General features: G+C 51.7%; 1 protein-coding gene across 1 annotated transcript in view; it reads left to right on the forward strand.

Moving 5' to 3' along the window:
- The first annotated feature begins 5,703 nt into the window (after positions 1 to 5,703).
- The window catches only part of Eng (endoglin), a 33,869-nt gene continuing 22,919 nt past the window's right edge, over positions 5,704 to 16,653 (forward strand). Inside the window, exons 1-2 of the mRNA XM_021660475.2 lie at positions 5,704 to 6,137; positions 16,044 to 16,195. Coding sequence (XP_021516150.1) covers positions 6,071 to 6,137; positions 16,044 to 16,195 — 219 coding nt within the window. The 5' untranslated portion in view covers positions 5,704 to 6,070. The remainder of the gene's footprint in view (positions 6,138 to 16,043; positions 16,196 to 16,653) is intronic.

Genomic DNA, 16,653 nt, shown 5'->3' on the forward strand with positions numbered 1-16,653 from the left:
TTAACATGGTTTGGGGTTGTCCTTTGAAATAAAACCTCATGTAACCCAGGCTAGCCTGGTTCTCACTGTACTCCTGATCCTCCTGCCTCAGCCTGCCAAGTGCTAGGATTACACATGTGCGCTTCCTCGAATTGGCACTCCATCAAGTGAGCAATACTCCCAGATCCAGTCTGGCTTTTTAAAACACCTATTTATTGTGCATGTGCCTGAGTGTGTATGTGTGTGTGTGTGTGAAGGCCATGTCATCCACATGAAGATCAGAGGACAACTTGTGGGAGTTAGTTTATTTCTTCCACCACGTAGGTTCTGAGAATCAAACCCACTGTCAGGCTCAGTTACTTTACCCCTGAGCCCCCTGACGTGGCTTTTCTTTCTGTTTTTAAAAATTATTTTGTTTTAGCCAGGCACGGTTGCACACGCCTATAATGCCACACTTGGGGAGGCAGAGGCAGGTGGATCTCTGAGTTCGAGGCTGGCCTGGTCTACAAAGCAAGTCCAGGACAGTCAAGGCTACACAGAGAAACCTTATCTCAAAATATATATATATTGTTTATTTTACTTTATGTGATGTGTTCGCCTGCGTGTATCTATATGCACCATGTGTGTGCCTGGTGCCCAGGGAAACCAGAAAAAGTCAGATCCCTCCATCTGAAGTTACAGGTATTTGTGGGCCACTGGGAAAAAAACAAAACAAAACAGGGCTCTCTGAGAGAACAGCAAGTGCTCTCAGCCTCAGAGTCATCTCTCGGCCCCTGGCTTGGCTTTTTGTGACAATATGCAGACTAGGCTAAGCCTGAACTCACGGAGGATCACCTCTGTCTCTCAAGAGCTGGTATGACTGCAGGCCTGTGCCACAAAGCCCAGCTGAGGGTCTGTACTTGCAACAAGTTCCTAAAAGAGACTTGGCCCTTGCCCTGCAGGCTGGAAAGAACCTGTCCACGCTGTCTTATGGTCAGGACCTTGGCGGGCACCGTAGCCCAGTGGCTTGTCAGGACTAAAGGGAACTGGCACAGGATGCGTGCCATTCAAGGACGTTGCAGGGACGGGGCACAGACGACTTCCCAGAGGTCCGTCCTCTTCTTACCTGAGCCCAAGTTCCCCAGGCGACTTGTCCCTGGGCTTAGGATATGATGTCATTGGTCACCAAGGTCTGAGAGAACCTGATTGGGAAGTAAGAGTGAAGAGAAAAGGAAAAGGGTGTAAAGGCTGTGGGAGGGGGAATGAAGAGGGACCGGTGACAGATAAGGCGACACGGAATGTGACAAGGAAACTAGGACAGAAGGTTCTGAAAACAAGGGAAAACCAACAGGTCTAACCCTACACATCCTCTGCTGCTCTCCCGTGCGTTTGCACGTCTGCTCCTCACTTCCGTCGTGAAAGGAGGATGGGCTGTGAAGAGGCATTTTATGCTGCGCCAGGTAAGTTCATGAGTGATGGAGCCTTCCCAATCTTGTATTTTGAGTCCCCATAGGCTAGCAGGCTGCCCTCCCCCCCACGGTGCACTGAGGCTCCAGAAAGTCGCACTGCCTTGCCTTAGGCTCCCTGGCTAACATGGGCCAGAGTCAGGTACCCAGACTCCTGGCCTAGCGCTCCCCTCACCGCGCCTGAGTGGATCTGGCCTTGCAATTAGTAACGGCCCCTGGCAGCAGGCCGGTACTGGAGACTCACGGCCGCCTTGGGGTCCTTAGGGGCCGCCTGACATTCCTTTGGTGGCCAGGGGCCAAGGCAGACGTGCTTCGTCCTTTCCTGCCGCTCAGGCCTTCCTGGCCCCACCAGGAAGAAGATGGAGCCCACTGCGGGACTCCTGGCTGGGGGCCATGTCTCTCCTGGAGTGCGCACAGGAGGCCCCGGAGAGCGTCTACATTGGGATTAGAGCCTCTGCAGCAAACAGATGGCTACTCCCAAGGGACAGCTTCGGGAGGCCGTGGTGAGGGGTGTGTTCACACAGGTGGCTTGGCCTGGCAGATGTGGAGATGCTCCTGGGGCAGTAGGATAGATGCTGGCTGGATTGCGGTCCTCAGTGGGAGAGACCACTGATGTGGGGGCAGTCTTTTGGGGACAGAGCCAAAGGTGGCACCCCTCTCTCTCACCCTTGTTTATCCCTCCAGAGCAGGGAAGCGATGAAGTGTATGCATCACACCCCCTGCCCCGCCCCACCCCCCAGAGGAGAGAGCACCCTGGGAGCAAACTGAGGTTTGCTCAGATCTCTCCCTTCCTGCAAGGGGCTGAGACCACAGCTTCTGGGGAAAGAACAGCCCATGACTGGTTTCACCTACAAGGGATAAGAAATGAGAACGTCTTCAGGCCCACGTGGCTTTCAAGGCACCTCATGCTTTCAGTAGAGATAGCTTGCCGGGCTTGGCCGTACACACCTGGCATCCCCGTACCTGGGAGTCTAAAGCAGGGGGATTACAAATTGAAAGCCAGCCTTCGAGATGATCCTTCCGGAAAAAGAAAAATAAGCCGGGCACTGTGGCACAGGCCTTTAATCCCAGCACTTGGGAGGCAGAGGCAGGCAGATCTCTGTGAGTTCGAGACCAGCCTGGTCTATAAAGTGAGTCCTGGCTAGGACTACACAGAAAAAAAAAAAAAAGAAAGAAAGAAAGAAAAAGGAAAAAGAAGAAAAAAGATTTCAAGAAACCAAGTCCCTTGGCCCTGAAGGGCCAAAGCAGCAGAGGCCAGCAGAGGCCGTCAAAGTCCCTGCCCTCCTGGGACTTTTGGTGATGTCCCCTAGGGATTGAGGCATCACCCGGGCTGCAAACTGGCAGGGACAACCTCTGCTCAGAGCTTCCAGGCCGGTGGCCCCACACCCTTCGTCCGCTTAGGAGGATCCCTGGGCAGGGCCCCCTAAAGCCTGCTGGTAAGGCTTTCTCTCCCCAGTTCCTGTCTTTTTAGAATTTTTAAGTTACATTTTATTTATTTGCTTACTGTGTTTTTGTATATGTGTGTATGTGGACACGCATGTCCCATAACACACACGTGCAGTTCAGAGGACAATTTGGGGGAATTGGTTCTCTTCTTTCTCCACGTAGGCCCTAGGGGTCAAACCCAAGCACTTTCACCCTGAGCCATCTTGTTGTCCCTCTTTTTCCCTTTCCTTTCTGGTGTTTTGAGACAGGGTCTTGCTCCAAAGCCCTGGGTAACCCAGACCTTGTTGTGTCGATCAAGCTGGCCTTAAACTTGCAGGCATCCTCCTGCCTCTGCCTGAGAAAAGCTGGGAGCAGTGAGGAGTCCCGTCAGCTGCCACTTCACAGATGCCTCCACTTCACCTGGAGCCTCCGCCTGGAGAACGCATATGTCTTGTTTATGATCTGAGCGGAGATGGCTGTGCTGCATGGAGATGCTTTTGGAAGGACCTTTAAAAGGGTCCATGGGCCAGGTGTGGCAGCACACATTCATTTATATATTTTATTTTTTGTTTTTTTTTCCAGACAAGGTTTCTCTGTGTAGTCCTGGCTGTCCTGGACTTTGTAACCAGGCTGACCTCGAACTCATGGAGATCTGCCTGCCTCTGCCTCTCTGAGTTCTGGGATTATAGGTGAACTCCACTGTGCCTGGCTTGGCACCACACCTTTAATCCCAGCATTTAGGAGGGCAGAGGCAGGCAGATCTTTATGAGCTTGAGGCCAGCAGGGTCTACATTGCTAATTCTGAGACAGCCAAAGCTACACAGTGAGACCCTGTTTAAAAAATAAAAAATAAAAAAAAAAACTCTAAAAAACAAAACAAGGCCAAGAAGTGGCCATGCTTAGGCTCAGGCATGGAAGTAGGAAGTACTTGGATCACCCTGAGACAGCAGGGTGTGGAAAGGTTAAGAAGCCTGGAGAGGCAGACCAGTCCGTCTCTGGAAGGGCCTGGAACTCGAAGACTTTGTCCTGGTGTCCCGGAGGATCTCCTGGCTGCCCCCTTCCCTTGTGATTCTCACAGTCTTTGTACCAGCTGCCCTCTGAGGTGTGGAGCCCGGGCTGAGGTCAGGCAGCCCTGAGGTGTCCACTCTCCAAGCTTCTTATCAAGCTGGCCTCCACCTGTGTAAAACAAAGCCCAAAGGAGCAGGCCTTGAGTCAGTGGTGACAATTTGATACTGAGAAGGTAAACGCCCAGGGTGGGTCCTGGTGGAGAGCTTAGTCCCCGGGCGGGCTGGGCTGACTGCTCCCCAAACAGATTCTGTTAGGGCTTGTAGAGACAGAAGCTCACAGCCACGCTACCACCACCCCGTCCTGCCCTCTGGAGTCCCAGTGTCCATCTGCTATCTCCATGGCTGAAGGGAAGGGCAGAGGCAGCCATCACCAGGAGGTCTGGTGAGGCTAGGTCTCCCGTGCTTGCCTGGTTGAGAGCAAGCTGACCTTCCTCCTGGCTGCCTTCGGGAACCACACCTACCCTCCCTGTCTCCTGTCAGCCACTGCAGAGACAAACTGCTGGCCTGGCCTGGCCACTGAGGCATGAGAAAGACTAGAGGGAGCCTAGAGGCCAGGCCTGAAAACCCAGACCTCCTTTCAGAGGCTGCGCTTCTCAGCCTTTTCCCTCCTCCAGACAACTGACTCGCACTGGCCCCAGGGGTAAAGGCCCGGAGCTCAGGCCCTCCCAGAGACAGCTTCTTAACCTCTCTGCGCCCCAGGATAATCCAAGCACTTCCTACACGAGCGCTTTAGCCTACAGCCCCGTTCTTTCTTGGCCTCCTCCGCTTGCTCTATCTGGACTCCCCCAGTCCCCGACACCTTTCCAGGCAGCTCAGTTTTTCTTCTCCAAGCTTTCCTGGGCTGGATCCTAAGCCCTACCTAGCAACACGGTTGGCACTCAGTATGGGTTTACTATTCGCAGACTGAAGATGGGCCTTTCTGGGATTGTCACCTTAGTCAAGGGACGGGGTATGGCTTGGCAAGTGGATCCTGCAGGCCTGGCCCAGGACTCTGTGCTCTGGTCCTTGGAAATTTCCCAAGAGCCTAGGGAAGAGGACACAACTGTGCCCTGCATTATAAGCAGGTCACTGAGATTAAGGACTCAGCCCCATGTCTTACCTGGAAATGAGCAAAGGCAGGTCCAAACCCAGGGCCATTAGACTTCAGAAATGTCATGAAAGCCTGTGCCTGCTCCTCCTTTGAGACAGGGTGTCACTGATGTATAGCCCAGGCTGGCCCCCAACTCACAGCTCTCCTGCCCTGGCCTGCAGAGGGCAGGAATTATAGGTGTATGCTACCAAGTCCACTGTGTTTTCCCTACTGTGTGGGCCCTTATGGTCTCTATGGCCTTCTTTGGGCCCAGACAGTATAGTCTCAGCTGCTCTACTATCTAACCTGGGAATGTGTCTTCTTCACGTTGGGCCTCAGTTTCCCTCTCTGTAATACAAGGGGCACAACCAAGAGCAATCCTTCTGTAAGTCTGTGCTGATGCTGGCGGGGACCAGCTAGAATCCCAGCACCATCTTTCCTGAAGGCTCAGCCCATCATTTGTTTCCTCATCTGTAGAATGGGACCTTGAGTTTCTGAGGCTTCAGCCAGACCTTGTCCCCTGTAAGGTTCCCAGATATGTCCTTACCAGTCAACATCGGCAGGGGTGGATGGAGGGTGGGGTGCATGGGGGAGGTCGGCAGCCTGGTCCCTCCCATCATCCTGCCTCCCCCAGCCCAGGGCCCCCCACCCAGCGACAAAGCCTGTGGCACTTCCTCTACTCGCCTGGCAGGCAGCCTGGCCCGGCCCCTTCTCTAAGGAAGCGCATTTCCTGCCTCTCTGGGCCGGGCTGGATGAGCTGAACTCCCTGCCGTGACGGTCAGACCCCTGCCTCCATCTGTGTCCCGTCCCCAGGCCAGGACCAACTACAGCCGCTGTCCATAAGAGTCCAGTGTCTCTTTCCTACCATCCAGTCAGCTAGAGAACCCTGCCCTGCTGTGAGTCCCGAGCCCACTTCTCCTGACTTCTCCGCCGCCACCTCAGAAGGCTGGAGCAGGGACGTGGTTGCTCCGGCCGCCTGCTCCCTTCGGGTCCCCGTGCGAACCCACGCCGGCCCCGGCGCCCACCAGCAGCCCTGCCTCTGGATACCGGATAAGGCCCAGCGCGCAGACTCTCAGGTGGACAGCATGGACCGTGACATGCTCCCTCTGGCCATTACCCTGCTGCTGGCCATCTATAGCTTCGTGCCCACAAGTAAGTGTCCAGGGCCCTGGGTTGTGGGACACAGCCCAGCCTAGGCCCTGTTCCAGGACTTATTCCTGTGTCCTGAGCTCATAGCCGCCCACGATGTATTATTAGGAGGCAGGAATGGGATCACCAGCTATTTCAGTTGTGACCAAAAGATTTCACAGGATGCCTAACTTAAGCTTAAAAGTCTGGGGAGAAGGAGGATTAAGCTATTTATGTTTGCCCTGGCACCTGCCTGTTACCCTTCCTGCTGTGTTCAGTATCAGGAAGGCCAGGAGCTAGAATGCTGTGTATCACTGGGAGAATTCTCTCCCCTCTCTGAGCCTTAAGTGTCCCATTTGAGGAAGCACAGGAGAAATTTAGACGCTGGGTCCAACTTTGACCTCCTTGTTTCCTTATGTAGTCTTTGGGATGAGGCCTCTTACCCAGAGGACGCTATTGTAGAGGTTGGTGGTGAGATCATTTTTCCAAAGAGTGTCTGTTCTTGTTAGCTTCAAGTTCTCCCCCGTACCCCTTCCACCCGCTTTGCCCACAAAGACCACATGCTTGCCCTGCCTCTGTTCCCCTTTTCAAGAAGGGCACAGGCTCCCTTAGGGGTTCTGTGGCTCTTCTCAGTCAGGCTGAGCATTCAAAGTGACCTGAGGAGGGATGGTGAGGAGCCCAGACCCCAGTCCTTCTCATGCTGGGTCTCAGTGGGGCCTGCTCCTCAGCCACCCGCCCTGCGGATACCACCTGCTCACCTGCAGATTCAGGGGCTTGTTGGAGGGCTCGAATGGGCTGCTGGGAAGCAGGAGTGTGGGGAGGAGATGGGGCCATCCCAGCATCTTAACGGCCACAATTGATGGGCGATTTCTTGTCACCACCTCATTGGTCACCGGAAATTGAGTCTCAGAGGCACTGAGTGACTTGGCAGGGATTTGACCCAAGGTCTGTGCCCCTCCAGAGAACCCTTATTCTGGCCACATGTGACCCTGCAAGATGGCTGCCACAATTACCCCATTTTCCAGAAGAGAAAATGGAGGCTTCCAAATCCATCTATTCTAACAGAGCCTGACCCGAGCCTGGGACAGGATTCCAGGCCCTCTTCTTCTGGGCTTGGGGAAAACTGCAAGACCTTTAGGGCCTGACTTGTAGTTTGGGAGGTAGATGTCAGTGTGTAAGGTCTTTGTCCAGATTGTAGATCGGTTGATTGAGCTGATTTCAGGCCACTAATCCTCAGTTCTTATTTGGAAATCAGAGGTCAGTAGCACACAGCAATCACCTCTCTCCCCTACAGAGGCAGGAGGTGCAGACACCCTCAAGGGTGTAGATGATGGTAAGCAGGTATAAAAATTAGGAAATGATGAGTTCTGATAAGAGCTCTTACCTGCCATATTTGTAAGGCCCTGACTTAAAAAAAAAGTACACATATTTTCATTTACACATGCATATAAATACATCCATATTTTTATTTTATTTTATTGAGAAAAGGTCTCACTATATAGCCCTGGCTGGTTAGAGCACAGAACTCAGAATCTCAGGGGATGGGGTTAGGATGGAGGGTGGAAAAAATGGGCCCCGTCTTCTGGGGCACAACGCAGCAGAATTTTCTAAAGTTGTGACTTGTGTATAACGGTTTACCCTCACGGCTCGACTTTGAAAGTCAGCCCCGGGTGTGGTGACACACAGCTGTAATCTCAGTCCTTGGGAGGCTGAGGCCGTAGTATCCACATGAGTTCCTGGCCAGCTTAGATTACATGGCGAGTTTAAGGCCAGTCTGGACTACATAGCAAGAGTCTGTCCAAAGGAAAAAAAAAAAAGTCAACCTTAGAGAGATCCCTGTCAACTCTGTAAGGATGGATGGCCCATAGGTACTTGTAATAAACCCAGCAACTAGGTCCCAACCCAAATGCCCATCAGCAGAGATCTCATTGAGGAAGTCATGCTGTCGCAGAATGCCATCCAGCAGCTACCGTGAAACCAGTGGATCCATTCACCGCGACACACGGGTTTCTACAGCACATCACACCGTTAGGACCCATTTCTACTAATAAGACAGCAAGGATGCGGTTTGCACAAAGAAAGTTCCTCGAGAACGCGCGCATGGTGTGACTGCTCTCCAGTGTGGGATTTTCTCTGAGTCCAGAGGGCTTCCGAAGGCAAATTCTTCTGTTGTGGATTGACTTGTTTTATTAGTTTTATGCATAGGGGTTGTTTTGCATGCATGTATGTTTGTGCGCCCAGGGAGGCACAGAGAGTGGTAAGTCCCCAGGTTGGTGCCAGGAACCGAACCTAGGTCCTCTGGAAGAGCAACGCATGCTCTTAACCACTGAGCCGTTTCTCCAGTGCCCATGTGGAGATTCTTACAGAGCAACTTAACTGTGTGTTGCTCCTGAAAGACAACAGATGAGTGCAGGGTGCTGGGATATAGCTCTCTGGGAAAACCAGGCCTAGCAGGTGTGAGGCCCTGCAAAGAAGAGAGCAAAGGAAGGGGGGGGGGGGGGAACGGACGCATGGTGGACACACCTGTAATACTAGCACTCGGGAGGTAGAGGCAGGACCAGAAATTTGAGCTCTTGTTGAGCTCAAGTCTGAATTGAACTAGATGAAGACCTGTCTCAGGAGAACAAAAGAAAGAGGGAGGGGAGAAATAGAGTGAGGGGGGAGATGATTTTTAACATCTTAGGTCCGTGGGCTGACAAGATGGCTCAGTGGATAAAGATCTGATGCTAAGATGCTAAGGCTGCCAACTTGCGTTTGACTCCCAGAATCTACATCTACATGATGGGAAGAGAGGGCACACACACACACACACACACACACACACACACACACCCCTCCTGATTAAGGCTGCAAGATGAGCGGCAGAACGCTTTTCTAGAATATTCCAGGTTCGATCCTTGGTACTGTAGACAAATACTCCCAGGTCTGTTAGCATCTATAAACTGACCTCTAGGCTGGGCAAGGCCTTATTTCTGGCCCCACTGATGAACACGTGAGAGTCCTGTGGCTCCTTCTTAAGTGCCATAGTATCTCCATGTCACTATTTGGACTCCAAAGTTGTTTGCAGTTCTGGACTATTCTGACACAGCTGTGTGCCGTCATTTGAACAGAAAGTAGTCCCCTGCTGAATAGTTAAGTGGTTTCCCCTTTGTTCCAGTTTGATGCATGTACCATTCCCCGTATTTTGGCTTATTTCACTTGGAAGCTTCTGGCACAGTGGCTCCCTGGGGCCTACGAGGGAATGACCACTAAGGTTCTCCCTCCACACCTGGGGTCGGTTTACTCACATTTGAACCACCTGTAACATGCATGCTTGCAGTGCACATAAACTCAGGAAGGCACATACACATACATATGAATAATAAAATAAACTTTAAATATTAAAAGAAAAAATAAGATTCCCTCTCACTTCAGCCAGAGAGACTGAGATGCTGAGAAGAAGGACAGAGGACCTGCTCTGAGCCACATGTGAGCCAGTCCTGGGGGGTTGGAGGACAGGCCTGCTCCGTGTGCTCTGGGGCCTTCAGGCAGATCTGGGCAAGAAACAGGCGATCCGCTCTCTGTGTCCTTGGTGTGTTGGCCCGGTGAACAGATGAGGATGCTCAAGTTGTCAGTAAGTGACATGTCCTGATTTCCATCCCAGGCTGTCTGCTCCTGACCCAGCCTCCTCTCTGGGCCCTTTGGTGGCTAGGCACGGGAGACTTAGAAAGCTGGGGGCCGAGTTCCGGGCCCCACCTTTGCCTCCAGACCAGGCTTCGGGGCAGCAGTCCTGCAAGTTGAGGGACTTGCAAAGTAAACTGGATTTAATATCGGCATATAACTGGGGTGATCACGTTTATGGAGTACTTGCTGTATACCAGCACTGGCACTGCTCTAGGCTGTCGTCCCTCTGTTACAGATAGAGAGACTGGGGTCTAGGAGACAAGAGAAGGTGCTAAGCAACACAGACTACAGTGGATAGCTGGGACCCAAAACCTTGGACCAGCCATTTCCATAAGCTACCTCTTCCTGCAGCCTGAGCCCTCATTTCAGGGACTTGGTCCTTTGTCCCAGCCCTCCTAGATGGGACCCTGAGACGCTGCATCTGCTGTCAGTGTCCTGCCTTCTGGCTTTTGTCCCAGGTAGAACCTCTGGACATCTCTCAGAGGGGTCCAAGAACAGTAGGAGGAGGATTTGATAGCAAGTTAGACATAAGCCTTAACATTTACTGCACATACTGCGTTCTGGCCCACCCCAGCCCAGACAAATGACAGAGACACAGTGAACCAGACTGTCCCTGTGCTGTGCTCCGGGGGTGCAGATAGGAGAAGCTAAACAGCAGCAACCAGGTGTGGGTGCACTTGGGAAACTGAGGCAAGAGAATCAGGAATTCAAGATAAGCTCCAGATACATAGTAAATTTTAGGGTAGCCTGAGCCCTAAAAGATAGGAAATCCTGTCTCAAAAACAACCCAGCCCTGCAGAGATGGCTCAAGGGTTCAGAGCATTCAAAGGACATGGGCTTCTAGAACCCACACCACACAGCACAGAATTGCCTTTAACTCCAGCTCTAGGGGATCCTGTGCAGGCACTCGTACACACACACCATACATGCACACTCCAACATACAAACACACACACACCACACACCATGCATACCACACATTCACACACGTACACACTACACAAATAATAATTAAATGAACCTTAAAAAGAGAAAACAAATAAAAAATGAATCTTTAAAAGAGGCTGGCGAGATAGTTCAGCGGTTAAGAACACTTGCTCTTGCAGAGGACCCGGATTCTGTTCCCAGCACGGTGCTCACACGGTGCCTCACAACCCTCTGTAATTCCAGTTCCAGGGGGTCTGACTCTGCCTTCTGACCTCTGAGAGCACTCGGCATGGTTGTGATACAATACATATATACATGCACATAGATACCTATAAAATACTCATACAGAGAAAAATAAATAAATCTTAAAAAACAAAGCAAAACAAAATCTAGGCCAGGCATGGTGGCACACACCTCTAACGCCATCACTCAGATGGCAGATGGGATTTCTGTGAGACTGAAGCCAACCTGAATTAGAGAGTGAGACCCTGTTTGTTTGTTTGTTTGTTTGTTTGTTTTGGGGGGAGGGTTGCTTGTTTGTTTGTTTATTTTTAAAGACAGGGTTTCCCTGTGTAGCCCTGGCAGCCTCGGAACTCTCTCTGTAGACCAGGCTGGACTCAAACTCAAAGATCTACCTGCCTCTATCTCCCGAGTGCTGGGATGAAAGACATGCGCCACCAATGTGTGGCTAAGACCTTGTCATAATTTTTTTTTTTTTTTAAGGCTGGGGAGATTGTTCAGCTCATAAAGGTTTGCTGTACAAGCACTGAGGACCTGAGTTCAATGCCCAGGACTCATATGATGATGATGATGATGATGATGATGATGATGATGATGATGATGATACTGGGTACAGTAGTGCTGGGCCCGAGCAACCCCAGTGCTAGTGAGGAGAACACAGGAGGACCCCTGCCGCTCCCTGGCTCGTCAGCGGAGCCTACCCAGTGAGCTCCAGTCTAGCGAAAGGCCTGTCTCAGAAAGTAAGGTGAATGGTGCTGAGGAACAGCCTGGTGTAAGTTGCACACATGCACAGTCACACATGTACACCCTCACACCTACACATAAAGTAGAAACAAAACAGCCCAAACCCATCAAAACAGACAAACAAATACAACAAAGTAGCTCCCCCCTGAGCACGTGTGACTCTGACTTTCAGACATCAGGTCCTGGTGCACCTAAGAAAGGAGGCACCTGCTTCTTTTTTTATTTTTTGGAATTTTTGTTTTGTTTTGTTTTTTTGAGACACAGGGTATTTATGGTGTAGGCTTGTCTGTCTGGAAGTCCGGAACTCACTCCATAGACCCGGCTGGCCTCAAACTCACAGAGATCCACCTGCCTCTGTCTCTCAAGTGCTGGGATCAAAGGCGTGCGCCAGGAGGCACTGGTTTCGAGAAGAGGCTAACAATAGTTTTGAAAGTTGAATCCAAGTTGGCCAGGTGGTCAATAAAAGATGGCCGCTGGGGCTAGCTGGGGGCTGACAGATGACTCGGCAGTGACCGGCACTTGCTGTTCTTGTGGAGGACCAGATTTGGTTCCCAGCACCCACATGTCAGCCCACGGCTATCCATGCCTCCAGTTCCAGGGGGCTCTGATGCCCTCTCCTGCCCTGTGCGGGTATTGCATGTACATGGTGCACTTATCCACACATGCAGGTACGTGCCTGCGCCTGTGAAACTAAAATAAATCAATCTTCAAGGGGAGCCGCTGGTCTGAGAAAGGGCGAAGGCAAGCAAGGTGCGCCTGGAGAAAACGCTCACCTCTGACTGGAAGGGAACAGCTCTTCAGCAGGTCCTGTGCAATCTCCATCCTTCAGCAGGTGGCTGGGCCCTGTGCCCGTGACAGCCCGGGAGTGCTCGCCAGCTCTCTGAGGGTGGCATAGGCTCGCCACCACTCCATCATCATGCATGAAAAGGAGCCTGGAGGGTGGCATGATCGGGATGGGAACATTGGGCATTAGTCAACCTCTCCATCTTTTGACCCCTCTTTAGGCTGTGGAGCATGAGTTTGACTCTGTGGGTGTTGGAGACTGGGAAAGAAGGGGGAACTGTGTCTTGCTGGTGGCCTGACTGGGAGATGGGACACCCATCTATGAGGCTGTCATTGGACGGTGGCTAGGTGGCTGGTGAAGTAACTGAAGAAGTCTTTTGTCAGAAAGCATCATCGGTGGCACCTATGGTACTTGATGCGTCAGAACTGACACTGATAGACACACGGAGCACATGCCAGGGGCTAGAACTAGACCCTCTGAGCTCAAGGCCTGGCCCTGCTGCTGAGTATCTAGGTCTCCTAGGGAAATCCTTTTGCCTCCCTAACTAGCTGTGAAATGGGCATCAGAACTGCCCACCCACCTCCGAGGGCTGCTGTAAGGAACCAAGGAATTTACTCATACAAGCCCCCAGACAGGGAACAAGACGGAAGCTTCGGTGTGGTTATTGTGCCTACAAATGAGTGAGGCCCATTTTATAGTCCTTTGCAGACTCAGACTGAGTCTCATAGAGGTGAAGAGGCTGAGCTTATGACCAGGCCGTGGGACCCCATGGCGACTTGGTCTGATGGCCTCCATGAGCTATTTGGGGTGGAATGGGAGTGGCTGTGTAAGGCCCTGTACTTAGGTAAGAATGAAGGAAGAGGAGTGGGAGGGTGCTCCAGACTCTTACTCAGGAGGTCAGGGTCACCCCGTTCTCCAAGGGTGACTTCTAGGCCCCCAGCGGCGCCTCCTCCGACAGTTCCCGGGAGGCCCCCGGCATTTCCCTTGGTGCCAGGGGATTGTTTTCAGCCGCCCTGGGCCCGCCTTGGGCTTCTGGAGACAGGCTCAGGCGTCACACTCCCTCCTGTCTCCCCATTCTCCGTCTGTGGGGTGGGGGCAACCAGTATTCGAAAAGGCCCCAAAATAAATGGGCCTCTTATCTGATCTCCCAGCCTGGCCTGTTATCTGATCATTACATAATGGCCAGGCCTGTGGCCTCTCCTGCTGGCGCTGGCTGACGGCATGGAGGAGGCGGCCCCAGGCAGCCCGGCAATGCCAGAGGAACTGGGGTTCCTGGAAGTCTGGGGAGGGGAGTAGGGAAAGTCCAAAGATCTGTAGGCCAGATCAGATCGTGGGTCATGTTGGGAGAGCAGCCGGAGACCCAGGGGCAGCCACATGTATGTATGACATAAGCATCCCTTCTGTCCAGGCTGCAGCCTCCCCTTCTAGGTAGGAGCAGCCCACGCTTAAGAATGAGAAGGAGTCGGGGTGGATCAGAGGGGAAATTGACAACAGGAGAAGGTACCAACCCTTGAGTCTATTGTGGTGAGGGAAAGGAACCCCACTGATCTGTCCTGTCCTTCAACTGCTCCCCAGCCCTTAAACAGCCAACTTCCGAAGCACACGCAGGCAAGAAAACTACAGACAGAACAGCCACATTTGTGCCTCACAGGTTCCCAACAACCCGCAGACAGCGTGCTTTTCTGTCCGATTGCCCGTTGGACAGACCAGGAAACTAAAGCCCCAAGTGCTGAAATCATCCCGCTCCCAAACCACACAGCTGGTCAGAATTGGATGTTGGGCCCAGTTCCCAGGAACTTGCTTTGAACCAAAATACCATATTGCCCAAACACAAGCATGTCCCTAGCATACTGCAGATGGGACTGGGGCAGTGGCTGATAAGGTTTGAGCTCCTACAGCAGCAAGGGGTACTTGCCCCTATTCTCTTCCCAAGATGGAGATGAAGGATGGCATTGGAGGGTGTGAAGCAGCCATCTTTCCTCCTTCTCTGACCTCAGTGGACCAACAAGCTAGCTACAAAGGTGGGGAAGAAGGCTGGTCAGGCCACAGGCGCCCGTGGTTCAGGAAGAGCCAGCCTTCCCCCATCCTCAGCACTGGCGTCAGCTGGACGTGAAGCCTGGTCCTCCTCGCCCATCTTTGATCTCCAAGAAAACAGGAAGTGAGCACGACAAGATGGAGACATAAACTTCCAAACAGCCTCCCCTTCTCTGTCCCTCCGCCACAGCCCCCCTTCCCCTCAGCACATTCCTTAGGACGAGGTGTAGGGGGCCTCATTTCCTCTTCCCCCTTTGCTGGGTCAGGGTGAAATTCCATTCCTCTCCCTTGGGACCCGTGTTTCCGGGCCGCCTGTCGGCAGGCTGTAAGGCCTGCCCCATCACTGCCTTCAACCTGGGCTGCTCCTGCTGAGGCAGGAAATTCTCTCCTCAGAAACAGCCTCTTAGGGACGGACACTTTGAGGTCAGAAGAGGGAAAACTGTCTCTCTACCTCACCCCCATCTTCCTTTGGATTAAACTGGCCTTAAGCCTTGGGGTCTACCATGGGCCCTGCCTGTTGGGGTCATCTGGCACTAGTGGATAGCTGTGCACAGTGGCACCTATCTTTAATCCCAGCACTGGGGAGACAGAGACAGGCAATCTCTGTGAGTTCAAGGCCAGCCTCGTCTTCATAGTGAGTTCTAGGCCAGCTGGAACTACACAGTGACACCTCATCTCAAAAAAGGAAAGGAAACAAAACCAACCAAACAAACAAACCAAAAAAACAAAAGAGCAGAAAACAAACAACACCTCTCCTGAAATAATAGTTAAGTTTGAATTTCAGATAATCAATGAATGTTTTGTAGTATAAGTATATAATTATATATTTAAAATTATATCTTCCTGTAATCCTAGCACTCAGGGAGGCAGAGGCAGGTGGATCTCTATGAATTCAAGGCCAGCCTGGTCTACAAAGCAAGCTCAGGATAGCCAAGAGAAACCTTGTCCCGAAAAACAAAAACAAAATCTATTTTAAAAAATAGATATAGATAGATAGCTAGATGATAGATAAATTATACCTTGAAAAATGATTCCTATTTATCTGCAATTGGAATTTATTCTTTATCTTTATTTGACCTTTATCTTCCAACATTACACCCAGTGACACTGTGACCCTGGGAGACTTTCTCTGGCTGAGCCTCAGTTTCTCCACCCACGGAATGTATGAAACGACATCCACCATGTAGGACAGCTATGAACTCTGAGCTACTACCAAGTACCTAGGAAACGTTTAGAAAATGAATGTGACTGTATCCGGGCGTGACGGTGCACACCTGAAATCTCAGCATTTGGGAAGTGGGGGCTGGAAGATCAGAAGGTCAGGGCCATCACTGGCTACATGACAAGCTTAAGGCCAGCCTGGGCTACATCCATACAATAACAACGATACTAATAACAATATATATATTTTTTAAAGAATAAGAATATATTTAGTGCTTTTTCCTTCTAGTGCTGGGAATTGAACCTAGGGCCTTGCCCACGCTAGGCAAACATTCCTGGCCCTGCCCCCTTCTGACCTCACTGTGCTTTACCGGCAGGTCTCGCAGAAGAAGTCCATTGTGATCTCCAGCCTGTGGACCCCACAAGGGGTGAGGTGACATTTACCACCAGCCAGGTCTCTGAGGGCTGTGTAGCTCGGGTTGCCAATGCTGTGTACGAAGTCCACGTTCTGCTCCTGGATTTTCCCAATGTGAGTACCTCAGGCAAGTGTGGTGGCAACCTGAAGGCAGCGGAGGTGATGGGGCGAAGGATGCCTTCCTGTGGCATTACTAAGGCCTCAGCCATGAGACTGGTCGGACGTCTCCTGGGAGGGCCTGTAAAGAGCGGCCTTTTGGTAGGATGGTCTTCTGAAAAGCATCATAGGAGCCAGCTGGAGGGCCAGTGAAGGGGCTCACCGGGTGAGGGTGCTTGTGACCAAGCGTGGCGACCTGAGTTCAATTCTCTGAACCTACACAGTAGAAGCAAAGAATAATTTCCTCAAGTTCTTTTTTTTAACTTTTGTGCATGTGTGTGCGCGCCACACACACACACACACACACACACACACACACACACACACACACTACCATACTTAAATGTACTTAAAAAATAATTAAAAAAAGAAATTTTTATTTTTTTAAGGACAGGGTTTCTCTGGGTAGCCCTGGC

The sequence above is a fragment of the Meriones unguiculatus genome, chromosome 8 (assembly GCF_030254825.1).
Source record: "Meriones unguiculatus strain TT.TT164.6M chromosome 8, Bangor_MerUng_6.1, whole genome shotgun sequence".
Classification (NCBI taxonomy): Eukaryota; Metazoa; Chordata; class Mammalia; order Rodentia; family Muridae; genus Meriones; species Meriones unguiculatus.